Source organism: Gobio gobio (genome assembly GCF_949357685.1).
Source record: "Gobio gobio genome assembly, chromosome: 22".
Taxonomy (NCBI): domain Eukaryota; kingdom Metazoa; phylum Chordata; class Actinopteri; order Cypriniformes; family Gobionidae; genus Gobio; species Gobio gobio.
In genome coordinates this window covers 28778633-28801200 of record NC_137118.1, presented here as the reverse complement: position 1 = coordinate 28801200, position 22568 = coordinate 28778633, and the positions used below count along the sequence as shown (strand labels likewise).

At 45.4% G+C, this 22568-nt stretch overlaps 1 protein-coding gene across 1 annotated transcript in view; it reads left to right on the top strand.

Moving 5' to 3' along the window:
- The window catches only part of megf10 (multiple EGF-like-domains 10), a 153563-nt gene that overhangs the window by 72722 nt on the left and 58273 nt on the right, over positions 1–22568 (top strand). The window contains exons 10-11 of the mRNA XM_079804917.1: positions 12245–12419; positions 12499–12619. Of these exons, the coding sequence (XP_079661043.1) occupies positions 12245–12419; positions 12499–12619 (296 nt within the window). The remainder of the gene's footprint in view (positions 1–12244; positions 12420–12498; positions 12620–22568) is intronic.

The following is a 22568-nucleotide window of genomic DNA, read 5'->3' as shown; positions in this document are numbered from 1 at the left end:
TAACTAAGTGGAAGCAATTAGGAACAACAGCAACTCACCCACAAAGTGGTAGGCCACGTAAAATCACAGAGCAGGGTGAGGCATGCTGAGGACACAGTCGCCAACTTTCTGCAGAAGTCAATAGCTACAGACCTCCAAACTTCATGTGGCCTTCAGGTTAGCTCAAGAACAGTGCCTAGAGAGCTTCATGGAATGGGTTTCCATCGCCAAGCAGCTGCATCCAAGCCTTACATCACCAAGTGTACTGCAAAGCGTCGGATGCAGTGGTGTAAAGCATGCCGCCACTGGACTCTAGAGCAGTGGAGACGTCTCTGGAGTGGCGAATCACACTTCTCTGTCTGGCAATCCGATGGACGAGCCTGGGTTTGGCAGTTGCCAGGAGAACAGTACTTGCTTGACTGCATTGTGCCAAGTGTAAATATTGGTGTAGAGTTGTTTTTCAGGGGTTGGGTTTCAGGGGTTGGGCTTGGTTCCTTAGTTACAGTGAAAGGAACTCTTAATGCTTCAGCATACCAAGACATTTTGGACAATTTCATGCTCCCAACTTTGTGGGAACAGTTTGAGGATGCCCCTTCCTGTTCCAACATGACAGCGCACCCGTGCACAAAGCAAGGTCCATAAAGACATGGATGAGCAAGTTTGGTGTGGAGGAACTTGACTGGCCTGCACAGAGTCCTGACCTCAACCCGATTATACCTTTGGGATGAATTAGAGCGGAGACTGAGAGCAAGGCCTTCTCGTCCAACATCAGTGCCTGACCTCACAAATGCGCTTCTTGAAGAGTGGTCAAAAATTCCCATAAACACACTCCTAAACCTTGTGGAAAGCCTTCCCAGAAGAGTTGAAGCTGTTATAGCTGCTAAGGGTGGGCCAACTCCATATTAAACCCTACGGATTAAGACTGGGATGTCATTTAAGATCAAGTGCATGTAAAGGCAGGCGTCCCAAAACTTTTGGCAATGTAGTGTATAATATAAAATAAATATATTTTTTTTCTCTAAAATTTTTTCACTGAGAACTACTTTAATTTAGAACGAGATATACAGGGGGAGTGGCTTTATTGCATCAGATATATGTCACATTGCTTACAGCTGATTGGTCAAGTTTTGGTTTGTGAATGTGATTATCACTCATCCAGAATAAAAACTGAATAAAAAGCAGATTAGCTGAGTTGCATAAGTTACCATGGTGATGGACACTGCTAAAACCAATCCACCATCTTGAACCCGAAAAAAACGAACTAAACTCAGACTTACCAGGGCAGGCACTGGGTAGCCAATAAAATAGGCCACTGTGGTTGGTGTTTGTGTGTGTGTGTGTGTGTGTGTGTGTGTGTGTGTGTGTGTGTGTGTGTGTGTTGTTATTTTTTTAAGTGGTTGTGTGTTTAGAGAGAGACACACAGATGCTCATTGTTTAGATCAGACAGACGTGCACAGCTGATAAACCGCATGTGTCACATGTAAGGGCAGCTGCTGCATGCTAACTGAAGAAATGCCTCTTTACAGCTGCTCTATCCACAGGTAATGGACAATACAGTAGTCTCATGACATCTGACACTTCATAGTCATTAACAGCAGTTGAGTGATTTTATTGACGATGATTGGCTTCAAGAATGACAAATTAAGATAATTTCAAGTATAAAGAAATCAGTGGCTGTCAATGGAACATATGATCTAATATTAATATACTGTAGACAATGTACTCAAACCACAGTTTAATTTTACATTACATTTTAACTGGCTTAATAGCTAAATGAAAGCAATTTGATGACGTAATCAGTTCAAAAACATATTTTATTGTTCTTCAGATTCAATACAATATCTGCATTACATATTGTTTTGTGCATTGTTTCAATGCATTTAACTGAACCTACCACATTTTGATATGAACATTTTAAATTCTCTAGTCTAGAGGCATATCGAGTCGTGATTGCAAGTCAAAATAATCACAAGGTTAATTGTGATGGATTTTAACTTTACAGACAGACTACAGTATAGACCTTATTTACATCAGCGTCATTTTTATCAGGAACGAAAGCGAGGCTGTGAGGGATAGACATACAGTGCATCCGGTAAAGTATTCACAGCGCTAAAAAAAATTCATATTTTGTTGTTACAACCTTATTCCAAAATGTATTAAATTCATAATGTTTTTCCTCACCTCAATAAACAATACACCATAATGAAAATGTGAAAGAAGTTTGTTTGAAATATTTGCACATTTATTAAAAATAAAAAACGAAGAAAAAAAAAATCACATGTAGGCTACATAAGTATTCACAGCCTTTGCTCGATACTTTGTTGAAGCACCTTTGGCACCAATTACAGCCTCAAGTCTTTTTGAGTATGATGCTACAAGCTTGGCACACCTATTTTTGGGCAGTTTCTCCCATTCTTCTTTGCAGGACCTCTCAAGCTCCATCAGGTTGGATGGGGAGCGTCAGTGCACACTGTGCACAGCCATTTTCAGATCTCTTCAGAGATGTTCAATCGGTTTTAATGCTGCCTTCACGTGCTATCGGAAATTTGGTCATTCCGACTTCTGAAGTCGTGATTACGAGCTCGTTGCATTCAAGTTTCAAAATGTGAGGGCGTTCATGTGCAATTTTTACCTAGGAAACTCGTATTTACGATAATTCCGAGAGCACGTGAAGGCAGCATAAGTCTGACCCAGATAGCAAACTGACTCCGGAACGGATCCGCAAAACGGGTCCGGAACGGAGTCCATTTGCACAGCGCAGCGGATCCGGAACAGATAAGGATTGCGGATCCAGACCAGATCCTGGGCAGATCCGCCCCGTATCCGCTGATAAAGCAGCTGATCCGCCGCGGCTCCGATCTGGACCCGTTTATAAAGCAGCTGATCCGCCGCGGATCTGATCTGGACCCGTTTATAAAGCAGCTGATCCGCCGCGGATCCGATCTGGACCCGTTTATTAAGTGGGTCATTCGGTCTGGATACATTTCAGATCCTCATTCAAAACTAGGTAACAACTGGCAAAAACTAGCTACACGGAAATATTTTAAATATAATGTACCAACATTAGATAGACTGGATTGCTCTATAAAAGCTTGCATATTTAATATATGCTTTTATTAATAAAACATGATTAAATCATTCAAAACTTGAAAATCATAATTATTCCTATTTAGCCAGTAACAATAAAAAATAGGTCATTTACAGACTATAAATGTAAAAAACAAGTCTGTAATTACCTATTTTTATAGTTTTATTATTTGAGTACATTACAATACTTTTTTTTTTATTATTTAAGGAAAAATAACACTTTTTAAAAAATAAATAAAATACATAAAACATAATTTATTTAAAACCTTGATTTTATTTTAACTGTTTTTAAATGAACATTTCAAAACACAGAAGTTAACAGTGAAACCCTGAAACGCTGCTGTTGGGTGCTGGCAGTGGGACGGCTCCTTGAGCTTCTATCTGCTGCCAGGCTGAACCACCACCGTATTACATGTTTCGTAATGTCACCAGTGGCGGCACGGGATACATGGCTCTCTCTCACAGCACCTGTAATACACAAGCAGATTTTCATAAAATTACATGCAATCACATTGGAGCTACCTGTATGCAAATAGCCACTGCCTTTAAAACAAAAGTGTACAATCTGACATTTATAGGTACACTATGTTACTTTCGTATGGGGGTAGATTTGTTGCATTATTCCAAACAAATAGATTGTTATCCACAAATAAATGTAAAGAGATTCACAAAAATGAAATAAATTCACAAATAAATAGAATGAGATCCACAAATATATGCAGGAGTTTCACAAAAATGAATTAGATTCACAAATAAATACAATGACATTTGTGAATAAAAAAAATATCCACACATATGTTTTTATGTCACAAACACAACTCTGCCCTGCATTCATTTGTGAATCTCTTCCTGTGCATTTGTGAATCTCTTCCTGTGCATTTGTGAATCTCTTCCTCTGCATTTGTGGATCGCTTCTTGCACATTTGTAAATCGCAGCACAGCGCGTGGATTTTGAAACATTTCTAGCGTCTACACTCAAACAAATCCACAAATAGGTAGACTCCACCCACCGTCTACTTGAGCCAATCATATAACGGCCATATTGTGCTGACTAGAGCCATAGAGCTCTCGCTAGTTCTAAACATCTCCGCGCTGTCAGTCTGTTTTAATAGGATTTAGCAGGATAGACAGCATTTTCACTGTATTTGCAGCGATTTCTGTCGAATATTAACACAATATGTGCATTGACTTCGATTAGGCTTTACAGTAGCATTTTATTCTGGGGAGAGATAAAGAAAAGACAACGTTAATCTTTTTTTGAGTGATCTGGTCATTTTATTTGGGTCATGACAGTACAACATGATATTACGGGCATTTCTGTTGAAAATAATAACCAATCACAGTGTTTCCCACACATAGACTAACTTTTTTTTAACGCTATTTAAAACGTTCAGCTGCATTTCCTTTCCCTGCTCTGCAGGGCCGGCCCGTGGCATAGGCGGAATAGGCAAATGCTAGGGGCGCCACTCATCCATGGGGCGCCAAAATGTATTAATGATACTATTTTATTAATATTAATTTGAAATGTTACCAAATAAAGCGCAAAAAAACGTAACTAAGTCCCCCGCCTCTTCCCAGTCCGCCTCATCAATCTCCCCCCACCGATCTACATGAAGTGCGTCGGATATATAACGCGCGATCAGTTTATCGTTAGGGGAATTTGTTGTGTCGCGTCGCTTCTCGCCGCATCCAACGCAGACAGGATTGCTTTCATTTTTTAGGGTGCTTGGCCGCTCACTCCAGGTGTTGACATGGTGTAAGTTGCCTGATTATTTATGACGGATGGCCGAATTGTAGTGTCAAAAAAGACAGAAGCCCTCTGATGCAGGAAAGCAGGAAAGATAAGGGAAACACTGCTCTTCTTACTTAGTACTTGTGTTTTGTTTCTAGTCTAAATATCTAAAAATTCCTTAATCTTTTACTAGATAAGTAAAATCACAGAAGATATTTTTCTTGTTTTCTTGAAAATAAAATCAAAATGAAGGGAGTTTTTGCTTAAAACAAGCAAAATTATTTGCCAATGGGGTGAGAAAAATAATCTTGTTTCTGATTGAAATCTTGTTTCTGTCCCAAACAGAAATTAGATTATTTTTCTCACCCCATTGGCAGATAATTTAGCTTGTTTTAAGCAAAAACTCACATCATTTTGATTTTATTTTCAAGTAAACAAGAAAAATGTCTTATGTAATTTTACTTATCTAGTAAACGCACCTTGATTTAAGAATTTTTAGATATTTGGACTGGAAACAAGAAAAAGATTCTTGTTTAAATAAGAAGAGCATTTTTAGCAGTAAAGACAGAAGTAAAGTGATGTAGGCAAATGAATGAACAGTTTATTTATTTGCATAGTAGTAAAATACTAATGTTTGCTAATTAATTCCAGTTATTTTTACCTTAAACTTTATGCAAGCAGCTGTTCTGGGTTCTCCAGAGGCCACAGCCAGTGTGATTTTGTACAAAATAAATCACTTTTTTAACACTTTTTTTTTTTTTTAATTTTCTAATGTTTTAACTCTGCAGTTGTGCAGTTTTAAGGGAGTTTTAAGGGGGTGTATATCAATTTTAAAATGTATTTGCCCAAATTAGTAATGATAATTATATACAGGTTTAATTAAAATAGCAACATTTTATGTAAAATTCACATTAAAAATCTACATTTCTGTTTAATTCCTGGTGAAAACATGAATGCTCATAGTTAAGTGGAAGTTTGCTGCCATCTACTGGAAAACAAACACTTTTGCTAGTTCTCAATGAATAGTTTGTGCATGAATGCTATATGCACTCTTGCTCTTTGTGTTTAGGCTGTAATGTGGCGTAGGTGCTATTTTTTTATAGTTTGACTATCATCAGCCTTTAAAAAATAATAATAATAATAATATCATGAACATAATGACGGGGTAGAATGGACTGGACATCATATAAAATAACAATAAAAATAAAAATAAAACATCAATGTGTTACAAAAATAAAACAGTACGAGTGTTTCCAAAGACTGATAACATGTAGTGCTAAACATTGACACAAGGGGCACCAAGTAAAATCTTGCCTAGGGCAGCAAATTGGTCAGGGCCGGCCCTGCTGCTCTTCCTCCGTCTCTCTGTCACTCACGCGCGTCTCTCGCTCTCAAATTGCCAAGCTGCTTTTGATATGAAACAAAGTCTAAGCGTTTACATTTTTTTAAGTTTTAAAACGAAATTCAAACAATAAAAAGCGGTGTGGCACTAATGAGTAAAGTCAGAGGCGTTGAAAAACTACCTGCTCTCATCTCCCTGCGGCACGCGCGGTCACGTAGTTCACGGAGCTCTCATAGACGCTTTTGACTGAAAGATCTCAGAGAATCTAAAAACTGTTTAAATGACAGATAGCATCTGGATATAGTAGCTGTTGCAGTGGTGCTCACGTTATCTAACTGAAGTCTAACGATATATTATATAACACTAAACATTACCTCTAACGTGCTTCACAAAATACATCTTCTATCAATATTCCTGAGAGGTCAACTAATGTCATAAAATCTCAAAATATGCAGTAATTTCATCAGTTTGCCAGGAGTGTGCTTGAGATAACCTACACTGAAATGAATGGGGTTCAGGGTTCAATGCTGGAAGAACTATTATTGGTCACTCCATGACACTCTTTAAGTCTATGGGAGTGGTAACTAACGGCTCTGGCCAAAACGTGATTGGTTGGAGCGAGAATGTGCTACGATTGGTCAGCACAATATGGCCGTTATATGATTGGCTCAAGTAGACGGTGGGTGGAGTCTACCTATTTGTGGATTTGTTTGAGTGTAGACGCTAGAAATGTTTCAAAATCCACGCGCTGTGCTGCGATTTACAAATGTGCAAGAAGCGATCCACAAATGCAGAGGAAGAGATTCACAAATGCACAGGAAGAGATTCACAAATGCACAGGAAGAGATTCACAAATGAATGCAGGGCAGAGTTGTGTTTGTGACATAAAAACATATGTGTGGATATTTTTTTTATTCACAAATGTCATTGTATTTATTTGTGAATCTAATTCATTTTTGTGAAACTCCTGCATATATTTGTGGATCTCATTCTATTTATTTGTGAATTTATTTCATTTTTGTGAATCTCTTTACATTTATTTGTGGATAACAATCTATTTGTTTGGAATAATGCAACAAATCTACCCCCATACTTTCGGCTCTCTAGCGGTTAATAAACAAAACTACATGCGTCTTGCGGTAGAGAAGTAGCACTGGCTACAATGTTCTGCGTTGCACACACAAAACTTCTTCATGCTCAAAGACAAACCCATATCCACCATGTTAAGAACTTAATTAATGAGCATTAAAGTGAAGGTTCACCCAAAAATGACGATTCTGTCATTAATTCCTCACCCTCAAGTCGTTCCAAACCCATCAGATCTTCATTCATCTTCAGAACACAAATGAAGATATTTCTGATTAAACCTGAGAGCTTTCTGACCCCTCTATAGCCAGCAATTTAATGAACACACTTTTAAGCCCCAGAAAGTTAGTAAAGATATTTTTAAAATAGTTCATGTGACTCCATGGTTCAGCCTTAATGTTATGAAGCCACGAGAATACTTTAGTACGCAAAAAACAAACTAAAATGACTATTTCAACAATTTCGTTCTAGCCTGTGTCAGTCTCCTACGTAGTTTATGTTGTAAATAGTCCAGCTTTCTACGGCAGCCAATGCTCTTCACGTGAGCACCACAACGCATGCGTGTGATGAAGCAGGAGCTGACAAACAGAAAATGTGTAGGAGTCTGACACAGGCTAGAACAAAGTTGTTAAATAAAGTAGTAATTTCTGTTTTGTGCACAAAAATATTCTCGTTACTTGACAACATTAAGGCTGAACCACTGGAGTCACATGGACCGTTTTAACAATGTCTTTGCTTCCTTTCTGGCCCTTGAAAGTGTTCATTACATTGCTATCTATGGAGGGGACAGAGAGCTCTCGGATTTCATCAAAAATATCTTCATTTGTGTTAGAAGATGAACAAAGGTCTGATGGGTTTGGGACAACATGAGGAATTAATGACAGGATTTACATTTTTTGGTGAACTATCCCTTTCTAACGGCTGCTGCAGTGATGCAATGACTTTAACAAGCAGCGATTGGCTCTTTAACTTTTTTACAGGACGTATTCTGCCATATTGCACGTTGCTGTTTCTCCCATTCATAGTAATGGGAGTGAATCATCTGAATAATTTCTATATCTATAGTCTTTGGTTTATTTAATATAATTTGCTTACGAATGTGCATGTAAACGCATATAAATGGTATTAAAACAGTATTTAAACTTACTTTACTCAGATGTTTGGGAAAAGATTAAATACTCCAAAAACAGACTGGTGGCCCTTGAATGAGCTGTAAGCTGCAAAAGAACACACACACACACACAGAGTATCTTAATATGATTTAATAATATGAATTAATTATCTGAAACATTACATGTGGAGAATGTATATGTCAGCTGGCTAAATCAAGTTTAAAACAATCTTACTTACTCAGACGTTTGGAAAAGTTAAAATATAAAGTTGAAATACTCCAACAGACTGGTGGCACTTGAATGAGCTGTAAGCTGCAAAAGAACACACACACACACACACACACACACACACACACACACACACACACACACACACACACACACACACACACACACACACACACACACACACACACACACACACACACACACACACACACACACACACACACACACACACACACACACACACACACACACACACACACACACACACACACACACACACACACACACACACACACACACACACACACACACACACACACACACACACACACACACACACACACACACACACACACACACACACACACACACACACACACACACACACACACACACACACACTCTTATAATTTAATAATATGAATTAATAATCTGAAACAACATTAACATGGGGAGGAGGAGAATTGTCAAAAATGTAAACAACCAGTAACGTTAGTTCAGTGAAAAAAGCCGGTAAAGTTAACGTTGGGCCTAACTTAACATTAACGTTAGCTAGCGTCTGCTATTTTACTGGAAAGGGGTGAAAATATGCGCTCAGAAAGCTAATTAAATCACCCCACCTCCCAGAGAGATAAAGAAATTCCGTCCAAATAGCTTTTTTCTGCAAGTTATTTACGTTACCAGATTCATTTTTACTCAAATCTGCTAATGACAATGTGATGAAGAGCTAACTTGGTTTGCCACGAATCTACCATTTCAGAATTAAAAACACAAATCAAAACAATGAACAGGTATGTTACTGGCTACGTACATGTACAAATAAAGCATATTTTAACTATTCTTACCGTGTCCCGTGTTTACCGACCGGCTCCGGCGTTGCCACTGTGAGGAGATGACAGTTTTAAAAAGGCGCGTTCGCTCAGAGAATCCGCCCAGCGTCTGTTGCGAGTCCGCGAGTTGACAGTGCGCTGTGCGGAGGCGGGGCATATTCTGTGCGTATGGACAAATTGAGCAGCGTACCTTGGTTTGACTGACGAGCTTCTAAGAACCGGTCTGCCTTTCCACGGGCTAGAGAGCCGCCACAGAGCCAGTCTTATGTCACTGTATACATCTCATCTTTCTCAGCAACGCTAGCAAGGCAGCGGGAAACACAAACACACACGGCTTGTTCGAGATGCATCGGCACTGTGCAGACCGATCAGCGTATGACATCAAAGTACCGCAAGAGCGATTCAAAAGCATAAGGAGTCTTGTGCTCTCGCTGTACTTTGGTGTCATACGGCGATCGGTCTGCACAGCACCAATGCATCTCGAACAAGCCTTCCATCAACAATGGTGAACGTTGTGTTACTATTGATGCTAATGACTTTACGATCCTACATCATCAAAAACGCAGCAAATCCAACGCATTCATGCAGCTTGCCGTGATTTGTATAGACGGAGATTACCATAGAGCAACTATTAGCTCTATTAGCTGCTATTTCAAAAATGGCGGTCACAAGTTTGTGTTGGTCTTGTTGGTCACGGTAACCCCACCCCCTGCCCCTGACACAAGCAGTTCTTACTTCTAGACCAGCAATGTTTTGGTGCTACTTAAGAACCACTTTTCCTGGTTCAGAGCTGGTGCTTTGGGTGTCGAAAGACAAAGAACCGATTTGAAACTAGGCTCTGGCTCCGAACCAGCACCAGCACTGCCTTGGTGGAAAAGGGGTATCAAGGACATTCACAGAGTTGTCCCGTAGCCACTCCTTTGTTATCTTGGCTGTGTGCTTAGGGTTGTTGTCCTGTTGGAAGAGGAACCTTCGCCCTAGTCTGAGGTCCAGAGCGCTCTGGAGTAGGTTTTCATCAAGGATGTCTCTGTACATTGCTGCATTCATCTTTCCCTCGATCCTGTCTCCCAGTTCCTGCCATTGAAAAACATCCCCACAGCATGATGCTGCCACCACCATGCTTCACTGTAGGGATGGTATTGGCCAGGTGATGAGCGGTGCCTGCTTTACTCCAGACATGACGCTTGCCATTCAGGCCAAAGAGTTCAATCTTTGTTTCATCAGACCAGATAATTTTGTTTCTCGTGGTCCGTGGTCAGGCCAGCTCTAGGAAGAGTCCTGGTGGTTCCAAACTTCTTCCATTTATGAATGATGGAGGCCACTGTGCTCATTGGGACCTTCAATGCTGCAGAATTTTTATATATATAATCCTGTCTCAGAGGTCTACAGACAATTCCTTGGACTTCATGGCTTGGTTTGTGCTCTGACATGCACTGTTAACTGTGGGACCTTATATATATATAGACAGGGGTGTGCCTTTCCAAATCATGTCCAATCAACTCAATTTACAACAGGTGGACTCCAATCAAGTTGTAGAAACATTTCAAGGATGATCTGTGGAAACAGGATGCACCTGAGCTCAATTTTGAGTGTCATGGCAAAGGCTGTGAATTAGCCTGGATGCCAGCCGAACTAAGCCCCGCCGACAACATTTTTACTCGGGCAGTTCGGTCTGGACTTGATCGGTAGAGAAGTAATTATGCCCGAACAGAAACTGTTCGGACCAATGAAATCATCAGGGCGGGCTTTAGACGATGATGGACAGATGATCAACAGTAACGTAATCATCTACGTCATCAAAGGCGCTTGGGTTGAGTTTGTTCTAATCCTAAACGGAGAACTTGTTCGTATATGCATTCACCTTTACTATTTCTCTCAGAAATGATGATCGTGTTGGTAAGTAAACTCTGTGTATCCTTTTTTTTAACAACACCGGCAAAGATCGTTTACACTCCTATTTTTCTTCTAACGTTAGGCTACTTATTCCAGCGTGCGTGCAGGGTTGCCAAGTTTTTACAACAAAACCCGCCCAATTGCTAACGTTCCTCAAAACTAGCCAAAAACAAGCCCAATAGCTTTCCAGGGGGGGTTCTCCGGGAAAAAAGGCATTTGGGGGGTAAAATATGTGTTATTTTGGCAGGGCTGGCAGCTAAAAATCGCATTTCTTGGTCTGTATATCACATAATTGGGGTGGCTTCAACCCGCGGACATGGCAACACAGTGCAGTTGAGTTCTGTTGACATTTGATAACTAACGTTATGCGTCGCTCCGTTGCTCTGATTGGTTGTAGGTCTATCCAATTGAGGTCTTTCCTGGTTCGGTTGAAACACGCCCCATAATCACAGCCCAACGGAGCAGAATCAGACTCATATTCTGACTAGAATTGAGTATGACGACGTCAGGCTAGCTGTGAATACTTATGTACATGTAATTTTTTTCATGTTTTATTTTTAATACATTTGCAAAGATTTCAAACAAACCTCTTTCACACTGTCATTATGGGGTATTGATTGTAGAATTGAGGAAAAAAAGAATGAATTTAATCCATTTTGGAAAATGGCTGTACATAACAAAATGTGGAAAAAGGGAAGTGCTGTGAATACTTTCCAGATGCACTGTAGAGTATGTTAATGGATTTGTAGTATACGTAGTATGAAAGAAATGTATTTTCAGTAAATTTTGGTATAGGTTTTTTTTTTCTCACTAGGCTATACTGTAAGTAAATACTTTTAAAATAAAAATAATCAAAAGGAAATACTTACAAAACTACAATTTGGGGCCGTGTAGTAAGAGTAAATGTGCTTCAGACACCAATAGATGGTTACTGAATGTGATGTCTCTCTCTCAGCTGTCACCCCATGTCGGGTGAGTGTTCATGCCAGTCGGGCTGGTCGGGGTTGTACTGTAACGAGACGTGCACTCCTGGTTTCTATGGGGAGGCGTGTCAGGAGGTCTGTCACTGTCAGAATGGAGCTGACTGCCACAGCATGAGCGGGGAATGTGTCTGTGCACCAGGATATAAGGTACAGAGTGTGTCTTGTGTGTGTGTGTGTGTGTGTGTGTGTGTGTTGGAGTCAAATACTGATGTGATTCTGATTTCAGGGCTCAGATTGCTCCACAGCCTGCCTCACTGGCACATACGGCATAAACTGCACCTCTCTGTGCTCGTGTAAGAACGGAGCCGTTTGCTCACCCATCGATGGATCCTGTTCCTGTCAAGCAGGTAATTCTCTAGAGCAGAGCTCTTCTACTCTGGCCTCTGAGGTTCACTGTCCTGCAGAGTTTTGCTCCAACCCTGATCAAACTCACTTGCAACTTTCTAGTACTCTAGTACTCAGTTAGCTTGTTCAGTTGTGTTTGATGTGAATTTGCTTATCTACCCTGACAAGGTGTTTTGCCATAGATTATTTCATGAGGCCTCACACAGAGTCACAATCTCAGGAATGCAGGTGTATTTTATTCAGTACTGCAATCTTATTGCTATCTTCACACAGCAAAATGCTTTGATTTTCAGGGCTGAGAAAGTATATTATATGCTAACAATGTTCTACATTACAGAGAAATACTTAACCATACTAATGAGCCTTTACAATATACATTAAGCACTCAAGTACACACATGAAGCTTGCCAGAGAACCCTGGCAAAAGTAACGATTATAAATGTGTCGAAAAAACCCCACAGAGACTGTCTGAACATATTAATAATTTATTAAACGAGTGGAGCCAGTGTCCGACTATGTATTCGCCCCCCCGAGGGGCCGGTAATGGACCAGGCTCTGGTGTCTTCGCTTGCTCGCCACTCCACTCCTCGGACTGGATACTTGCGATTTTTTTCCCTCAGGTGAGCTCCCAGAGAGCCCTGAGTTCCTCCAGCACTGCCTACGCCGATACCTGTGTGTTAATGCTGTTAACCCCTTAAGCCCTGAAGGTATTTTTAGAGCTTTTTTTGTCTGAGTGACATATACAACTTTAAAGACTCATAACTCCAAAACTATAGTAAGGAGAGTCAAATGGTAGATATCATTTGTTAGCAAACATTTTATATATTTTTTGAAAATAATTTTTATTATATTTGGACAATATATTGCTGAGAAACTGCTGATAAAAGGCAATTTTTAAAAATATTTTTAAAATAATTTTACAAATATTTCTTATTTAACATTCAATAATTAAGGAAGGGTGTCAGCACAAAAATTGTTCCCCTATATGTGGTCTGAATCTGGATCAAATTTTGTGGTGATTGCATAAAGTAATCAAAAGTTACAGCATTTAGAACAAAAGTAGCCTTTTTGTTCAGTCTTTGACACCCTGACATTTTTTGGAAAACTGTTGTTTTCTCAGTGACATACACACATTTAAAGACTCATAACTCCAAAATGTCTCGGTTACGACTGTAACCTTAGTTCCCTGATGGGAACGAGACGCTGCGTCACCGCTCTGGAAACGCCTCTGCGTGATTGCGTCGTGAAGCACGTATGTCATCAGTCCAATAGAGAGACGGAACGTCATAGGCGGGTGACGTCATAGACCCGGAAGCTATAAAGCACACCGGCAAACACACGCCATTAGCTTCTGAAGAAGGCCTGAAACAAGGCGCTTGCGGGCATGCGAGGAGTATGGCCGGGTGACGCAGCGTCTCGTTCCCATCAGGGAACTAAGGTTACAGTCGTAACCGAGACGTTCCCTTTCAAGGGAACTCGAGCTGCGTTACCGCTCTGGGAACGAGAATACCCACGTCCCCATGCGAGTCTGGATGCCCGCCTGAGACAGCTACGAGGCGAGCACCGAGACCCCGGAGTAGCAGAAACATCTAGTTCATAGAACCTGACAAAAGTATGCGGCGAGGACCACCCCGCCGCATCACACACTTCCTGCAGGGAGGCCCCTGCCAAGAGAGCTTGAGAAGCAGCCATACTCCTAGTGGAGTGGGACCGAACAGCCAAAGGAGAGGGCTGTCCGGCCGCCACATAAGCCAGTGAGATAGCCTCGACTACCCACTTGCTCATCCTCTGCTTTGACACCGGACCCCCACGGGATGGAGGTCCGTAGCAAACAAATAACTGATCAGTTTTCCTCCACAGGGCAGCTCTGTGGACATAGGCATCTAAAGCGCGAACTGGACAAAGCAGATTTAACTTTTCCTGGTCTGACGTCACAAAGGGAGGAGGACAGAAGGCCTGGAGCACAATAGGTCTCACAGGATTAGTGAGGACCTTAGGAATATACCCGGGCCTCGGAGAGAGAAAGGCCTTAGCCATACCCGGGGCAAACTCCAAGCACGAGGGTGCGACAGAGAGGGCTTGCAAGTCCCCAATTCTTTTAAGAGAAGAAATAGCAAGAAGAAAAATAGTTTTGAAAGTGAGCAATTTTTCAGAAACTTCCTCGAGCAGCTCGAAGGGAGCCTCGGAAAGGCCTTGAAGGACGATGGATAAGTCCCAGGCCGGCACCCTGGTGCGTGTCACAGGTCTCAGCCTCAAGGTTCCACGGAGGAAACGAGTTACTAGAGGGTGTCGCCCTAATGAAACTCCACTCAAAGGAGTGTGGTAAGCAGCTATGGCCACCACGTACACCTTTAGTGTGGAGGGGGCTAACCCAGCAGAGAATCTCTCCTGCAGGAACTCCAGCACCACGCTCGCAGGGCAGTTAACTGGATCCCGCAGGTGATCTCGACACCATAAGGTGAAGAGTCTCCACTTTAGGTAGTAAAGTTTCCTCGTAGAAGGAGCTCTGGAGTGTAGAATGGTCTCAACAACCTCAGTTGAGAGACTGGAACTTATGAGTTGGGCCCCCTCAGAGGCCAAGCCCACAGTTTCCACAACTCCGGGCAGGGGTGAACAAAAACTCCGCCCGCCTGAGAGAGAAGGTCCCTCCTGAACGGGATCTCCAGGGGAGAGCCGTCGAGAAGAGACACCAGATCCGAGAACCATACCCGGCCCGGCCAGAACGGGGCTACTAGCAGGAGACGGGCCCCGTCCCGGTGCACTCTCTCTAGAACTCTCGGAAGCAGAGCGATCAGGGGGAAAGCGTACAGGGGCAGCCTCGGCCACTCCTGTACCATCGCATCCAGTCCGAGAGGAGCTGGAGGCGACAGGGAGAACCACAGACGACAATGAGAGTTCTCATGAGTGGCGAACAGGTCCACTTGGGCCCTGCCGAACTTCTCCCAAAGGAGCTCCACCACATCGGTGTGGAGTCTCCACTCCCCGGGCCTTGGCCCCTGCCTCGACAGGATATCTGCTTCCACGTTCAACCGCCCAGGAATGTACATAGCCCTGAGTGACAGCAATTTTCCCTGAGCCCAGAGGAGGATAAGGCGCGCCAGCTTGTATAAGCGACGGGACCTCAAACCCCCCTGATGGTTGATGTAGGAGACCACCGATGTGCTGTCTGTGCGCACAAGCACATGATGGCCCCTGAGATGCGGCAGGAAGTGCTTCAGAGCCTGAAACACCGCCAACATTTCCAGGCAATTTATATGCCACAAACGCTGGTGCTCCTGCCACAGACCCTGGGCCGAGCGACCACTCATGGTCGCCCCCCAGCCCGTCAGGGAGGCATCCGTGGTCAGAGAAGTACGCTGACACGGTGCCCCCAGCGACGGGCCCTGGGTCAGGAACCTGGGGTCCTTCCACATAACCAAGGTGCGGAGACACCGCCGCGTTGCCTTGATTACGCGAAAGGGGTTCCCCCTTGGGGAAAAAACCCTGGTCTTGAGCCACCACTGTAGCGGCCTCATGAACAGCAGGCCCGAAGGAATAACGTTGGACGCGGCTGCCATCAGACCCAACAGTCTCTGAAACTGCTTTACAGTGAGCGGCTGGTCTAGCTTCACCCCTTTCACGGCTGAGAGGATCGACCCCACGCGAGGCTCCGACAGACGAGCCTGCATAGCGACCGAATCCCAACTCACCCCGAGATAAGTGATCTTCTGCACAGGAGAGAGAACACTCTTCTTGGAGTTGAGCCTCAGCCCCAACCTCCTCATATGCGCGAGAACAACATCTCGATGCTGAACCGCGAGACGCGCTGACTGTGCTAGTATCAGCCAGTCGTCGATGTAATTGAGAATGCGGATCCCCTGCAAACGCAAGGGGACCAGAGCAGCGTCCACACACTTCGTGAACGTGCGGGGTGAAAGGGCTAAACCGAAAGGAAGCACTCGATATTGGTACGCTTCTCCCCTGAAAGCGAACCTCAGGAACTTCCTGTGCTGCGGAATATGCATCTTTGAGATCTATCGTGACAAACCAGTCCTCGGACCTGATCTGAGACACAATCTGTTTGAGTGTCAGCATCCTGAACTTGAGCTTTGCCACGGCTCGGTTCAGGACGCGAAGATCCAAGATGGGGCGCAGCCCACCATCCTTCTTTGGCACAATGAAGTACCGGCTGTAAAAGCCTGACTCCCTGTCCGGGGGGGGGGACCCTCTCTATAGCCCCCTTTTGCAGCAGAGTCTGTACTTCTTGAGTCATCACCAGAGCCTGCACCGGGTCCACCACAGTGGAGAGGACCCCGTTGAAGCTGGGGGGACGGCATCTGAACTGAATCGCGTACCCCAACTTTACACATTGCAGGACCCAACGAAATATGTGAGGCAGATTTTCCCACTCTGACACAAAATCTACTAAGGGAACCAGTCTCTCGAGGCTGGTCTCTGATGTATTCTGCACCGCGAGTGCAGCGCCCTGAAGCGGCGAACTGGCAGGGCACGACTGACTCGACGGCATAATTTCCCTCCGAAGAGGGTGCGGGCCATCCTCGAATGACCCGCGGGGCCCCTCCGCGCCCCGTCACTCGGGCGGGGTTGGCGGACTGACCCCGTGAGGGTACCGCGGACGCACGGGTACCGTGTACAGCGGTAAGCACCGTGCGCCCGCGGAGGGCATCACCCTCACTGTTCTGGGCCCAGAGGCGTCAGGACTTCTTTGACGCAGCCTTCCTCGCCACAATGACTGTCCTCAGATCAGCCCTGGGGTTAGAAGGCTGCGCCTGTGAGCGCCGCGCACCCGACGACCCTTTCTGCGGGGGTGTACGAGTGGCGACACTCACTTTCTGCTGCGCCCTGTGAGAGGAGCTCGTACTCGGCGTCTGCTGCTCCCGCCCAGCAGCAGACGAGACCTGGGGCTTACGGGGAAGGAACTGCTTGAGCGCCGCTGCCTGTTTTTTCGCCTCCAGGAACCTGTCGGTAACCGTGGTGACGGCGTCACCGAACAGGCCCTCCGGAGACAGCGGCGCATCAAGCAAAAAGCTCTTGTCCCTTTCCTTGATATCCGTAAGTTTCAGCCATAAATGCCTCTCCGTGGCCACCAGGGCTGCCATAGAACGGCCGACGCATCGGGCCGTCTCCTTGGTGGCACGGAGAGCGAGATCGGCAGTCGATCGAAGTTCATTAATAGTATCGACTCCGATCTCATGGCTTTCCCCCAGGTCCCTTAGCAGATCAGCCTGGTATGCCTGCACGATAGACATCGTGTGCAGACACGCGTCGGCTTGACCTGCTGCCGAGTATGCTTTGCCCACAAAAGATGATGTCACTTTAAGAGGTTTTGTGGGCAAAGTCGGAGCCTTTACGGTCGACGCAGACTCGGGTGACAGATGGCTCGCAAGCGTCTGTTCAGCATGAGGCAGCTGACCGTAACCGTGTCTTTTCCACCCCGAGATATTACTATAAACTGACGTCTGCGGGGTGAAAATGCGTGCAGACACGGGCCGCTTCCAAGACCTCGACACCTCGGTGTGGAGGTCCGGGAAAAACGGCAGACTCCTACGAGGAGGCTGAACAGAGCGCGCGGGGAGAAAGCGCTCGTCGAGTCTGCTTTTTACGGCAGCTCGCTCATGATGTTCATGTGGCCAGTCAATGTGTAGTCTGGCCACCGCTCTGCTCAGCACCTCCATGAGCTCCTCACTTGCAGGGGAATGAAGTGACGAGTCTCCACCCCCTGCATCGATGCTACAGACATCAACCTCCTCGGAGGAAGATAGCTGCAGCATCGCGGCCGCTCCCCGGGCGGGAGAAGCCGCAGAGCGGGCTCCAGATCCCAGAGAGGCAGCACTGGATCTGGCGGGTGAAGGAAGAGATAAGGCGGGGCCCGTCTCCATCCCCTCCGTCAGATTCTTTTGCGAACCCCACGACATGAGTCGCCGCTGAGCCTCAGCAGCAGCGGGACCCGTGCCGTGGGGAGCCCTAGCCGGGACGCCCTCCTCGAAGAGCGCCCGGCGGGATCGCAGCACGCGAAGAGGCAGAGCCTCACAATGCTCGCAGCCGGCACCCTCGAGTGCCGACTGCGCGTGCTGCTCTCCCAAACAAACAACGCACATCAAGTGTGTATCCCCGCTCGTGATGTAGCGTGAGCAGGGAGGAACACACTGTCTGTAACGCTGTTCGCTCGTCATACTTTTTTTTTTTTTTTTTTTTTTTTTTTTTCTCTTATCAATGTGGTGAGAGTGCAAATGAAACAAAACAGTCTGAACTCAGACACAACACAAAGACACTTTGGACAGATTTTACACAGAGTGCTTGTTGAAGGCAACAGAAGCTAACGGCGTGTGTTTGCCGGTGTGCTTTATAGCTTCCGGGTCTATGACGTCACCCGCCTATGACGTTCCGTCTCTCTATTGGACTGATGACATACGTGCTTCACGACGCAATCACGCAGAGGCGTTTCCAGAGCGGTGACGCAGCTCGAGTTCCCTTGAAAGGGAACTATAGCAAGGAGAGTAAAATGGTAGGTATCATTTGTTAGAACACTAAATGTTATTATATTTGGACAATATATTGCTGAGAAACTGCTGATAAAAGGCAATTTTAAAAAATATTTTTTTAATAATTTTAAAAATATTTCTTATTTAACATTCAATAATTCAGGAAGGAAATAGGGCAGCAGAAAATATCTTTTTTGGTGATGTTCCCCTATATGTGGTCTGAATCTGGATCAAATTTTGTGGCGATATCATAAAGTAATCAAAAGTTACAGCATTTAGAACAAAGGTAGCCTTTTTGTTCAGTCCTTGACATTTACAAAACTGTTGTTTTCCGAGTAAATTATTATTACATTTGGACAATCTAATGCTGAGAAACTGCTGATAAAAGACATTATTACAATATTATGTATATTATATTATATTATATTATATTATATTATAATATATTATTATATTAATTATATTATATTATATAATATAATATAATATATTATATTATATTATATTATATTATATTATATTATATTATATTATATTAATTATATTATATTATATTATATTATATTATATTATATTATATTATATTATATTATATTATATATATTATAAAATAACACATGATGGGTATCATTTTAAAGCTTAGAATCTCAGCTTTCCAATGCAGCTTTCTCCTTTTTGATAAATTCATAACGAGTGCTGAGTTATTAATCTAAACAAGAGTGTACCGCGCTTGCTATATGAAACGTCTCGGTTACGGATGTAACCCTCGTTCCCTGAGGAGGGAACGGAGACGTAACGTTAGTGACTAACGAATGGGGGTTTCGCTTAGAAGCCTATCATCTTCAAGCTTAGAGAAAACGCCCAATGGCGTGCCAATGCCATGGGCATGCGGAATTTGCATACGTGACTCCGCCTCACTGCGTGAGTATATAAGGAAGTATTTAGCAATATCGCATTATGTTACCTGCTTGAGGAGCCAAACTGAACTCTGCGTTCCAGGTAGCACAGCTGACGTGGCAAAGGGACGTTACGTCTCCGTTCCCTCCTCAGGGAACGAGGGTTACATCCGTAACCGAGACGTTCCCTTTCGTTCAGTCACTACGACGTAACGTTAGTGACTAACGAATGGGGGTCCCAATAAAATCACGCCACTCAGCTGTCTTCCAGTGCCTTGCGTAAGTGCGAGTACCCTGTCGTAAGACTAGTACGGACGAAGGACTCCCACTTAACACAGGATTACCAAGGTACACTGGGAAGCATATCCCAGTGAGGGAATGCCAAGATGCCTACCCGTGGGGAGGACTTAAGAGACACATATGACCCGATTAGGGGCTGCATATGGAGATCTCTAGGGTACCAGCCGAAGGTGGATTTTTAACCCTAGGGTTGGCGGGGGACACGCCAAGGGAAGAAACCCGCTCGCTGCGGAGACTTACGGTGAAATACACGTGTGGGGGTCGCCGGAGGGGAACCATGCACATGGGGCACCTGGCCGGAGACGAGGGGCTGGGCTCGCTTAGAGGGCAGACACACAGGTATCGGCGTAGGCAGTGCTGGAGGAACTCAGGGCTCTCTGGGAGCTCACCTGAGGGAAAAAATCGCACGTATCCAGTCCGAGGAGTGGAGTGGCGAGCAAGCGAAGACACCAGAGCCTGGTCCATTACCGGCCCCTCGGGGGGGCGAGTACATAGTCGGACACTGGCTCCACTCGGAGATTGTAGAATCTGGCGAATGTGTTGGGTGTCGCCCAGCCTGCAGCTCTGCAGATGTCTGTTAGCGAGGCGCCATGCGCTAAAGCCCAAGTGGAGGCAACACTCCGAGTGGAGTGTGCCCTCACACCAAGGGGACATGGTCGACCTTGCTGCTGGTAAGCCAAAACAATGGTGTCCACTATCCAGTGAGACAACCTTTGCTTTGAGAGAGCACTTCCCTTCCGCTCTCCACCATAACAGACAAAGAGCTGGTCTGAGGTCCTGAAACACTGCGTCATGTCTACATAGGCGCGGAGAGCGCGTACTGGACAGAGCAATGCCAAGGCTGGGTCTGCCTCCTCCAAAGGCAGCGCTTGCAGGTTCACAACCTGGTCTCTGAAGGGAGTGGTAGGAACCTTGGGCACATATCCAGGCCGGGGTCTCAGGATCACGTGAGAGTTAGCCGGCCCGAACTCCAGGCACGCTTCGTCAACTGAAAATGCCTGCAGGTCCCCGACCCTCTTAAGAGAGGCCAATGCGGTCAGCAGAGCCGTCTTCATCGACAGGAACTTAATATCAACCGACCGCAAAGGCTCAAAGGGAGGCCTCTGCAGAGCACTTAGAACTACTGAGAGGTCCCAAGAGGGTACGAGAGGAGAGCGAGGAGGATTCAGTCTCCTGGCTCCCCTCAGGAACCTGATGATCAGGTCATGCTGACTTACCTTTTTGTCCTCCAAGATATCGTGGTGGGCAGAAATAGCGGCCACATAAACTTTAAGGGTGGAGGGAGACAGCCTTCGCTCCAACCCCTCTTGGAGGAACTCAAGCACAAACCCGATCGGGCATTTCCAGGGGTCTTCTTGGCGGGAAGAGCACCAGGTGACGAAGAGGTTCCACTTCAACGCATAGGCATGCCGAGTGGACTCTGCCCTAGCGGAAGTGAAGGTGGCGACCACCGTAGGCGACCACCGTCGCAAGGAGTAAGAGTTCGGGGAACCAGGTCCGGCCGTGCCAGAACGGGGCAACCAAAAGGACCTGCTCCTTGTCCTCCCTGATCTTGCACAGGAGCTGTGCGAGTAGGTTCACTGGGGGGAACGCATATTTGCGTAGGCCCCGCGGCCAGCTGTGCGCCAGTGCATCCGAGCCGAGCGTGCCCTCGGTCAGGGAATAAAACAGGCTGCAGTGGGAAGAGTCGTGGGAGGCAAACAGATCTACCTGTGCGTTGCCGAACTGTTCCCAAATCAGCTGGACCGTCTGGGGATGGAGTCTCCATTCTCCCGGGAGAGGCTGAAACCGCGAGAGCTCGTCGGCTGCGTGGTTCAGGACTCCTGGAATATGGACAGCACGAAGGGACCTCAGGCGCTTCTGACTCCATAGGACGAGATGGCGGGCGAGTTGAGACATACGGCGGGAGCGTAGACCGCCCTGGTGGTTGATGTACGCTACTACGGCCGTGTTGTCTGACCGGACAAGCACATGTTGACCCTTCAGCAACGCTCGGAAGCGGTGCAGGGCGAACCGTACTGCCAGCAACTCGAGGCAATTGACATGCAGGAGGCGCTGGGGTCCTGTCCAGGAGCCCGCGGCTGCTTGTCCATTGCATATGGCACCCCACCCCGTTGCAGAGGCATCCGTCGATACGGCAACATGCCTGGAAACTCGTTCTAAGGGGACACCTGGCCGTAGAAAACTGAGGTTCGACCACGGGGTGAGCGTCTGTAGGCAGGGCCGAGTCACTTGGACCCGGAGCGTGCCAGACTGCCATGCCCATCTCGGGA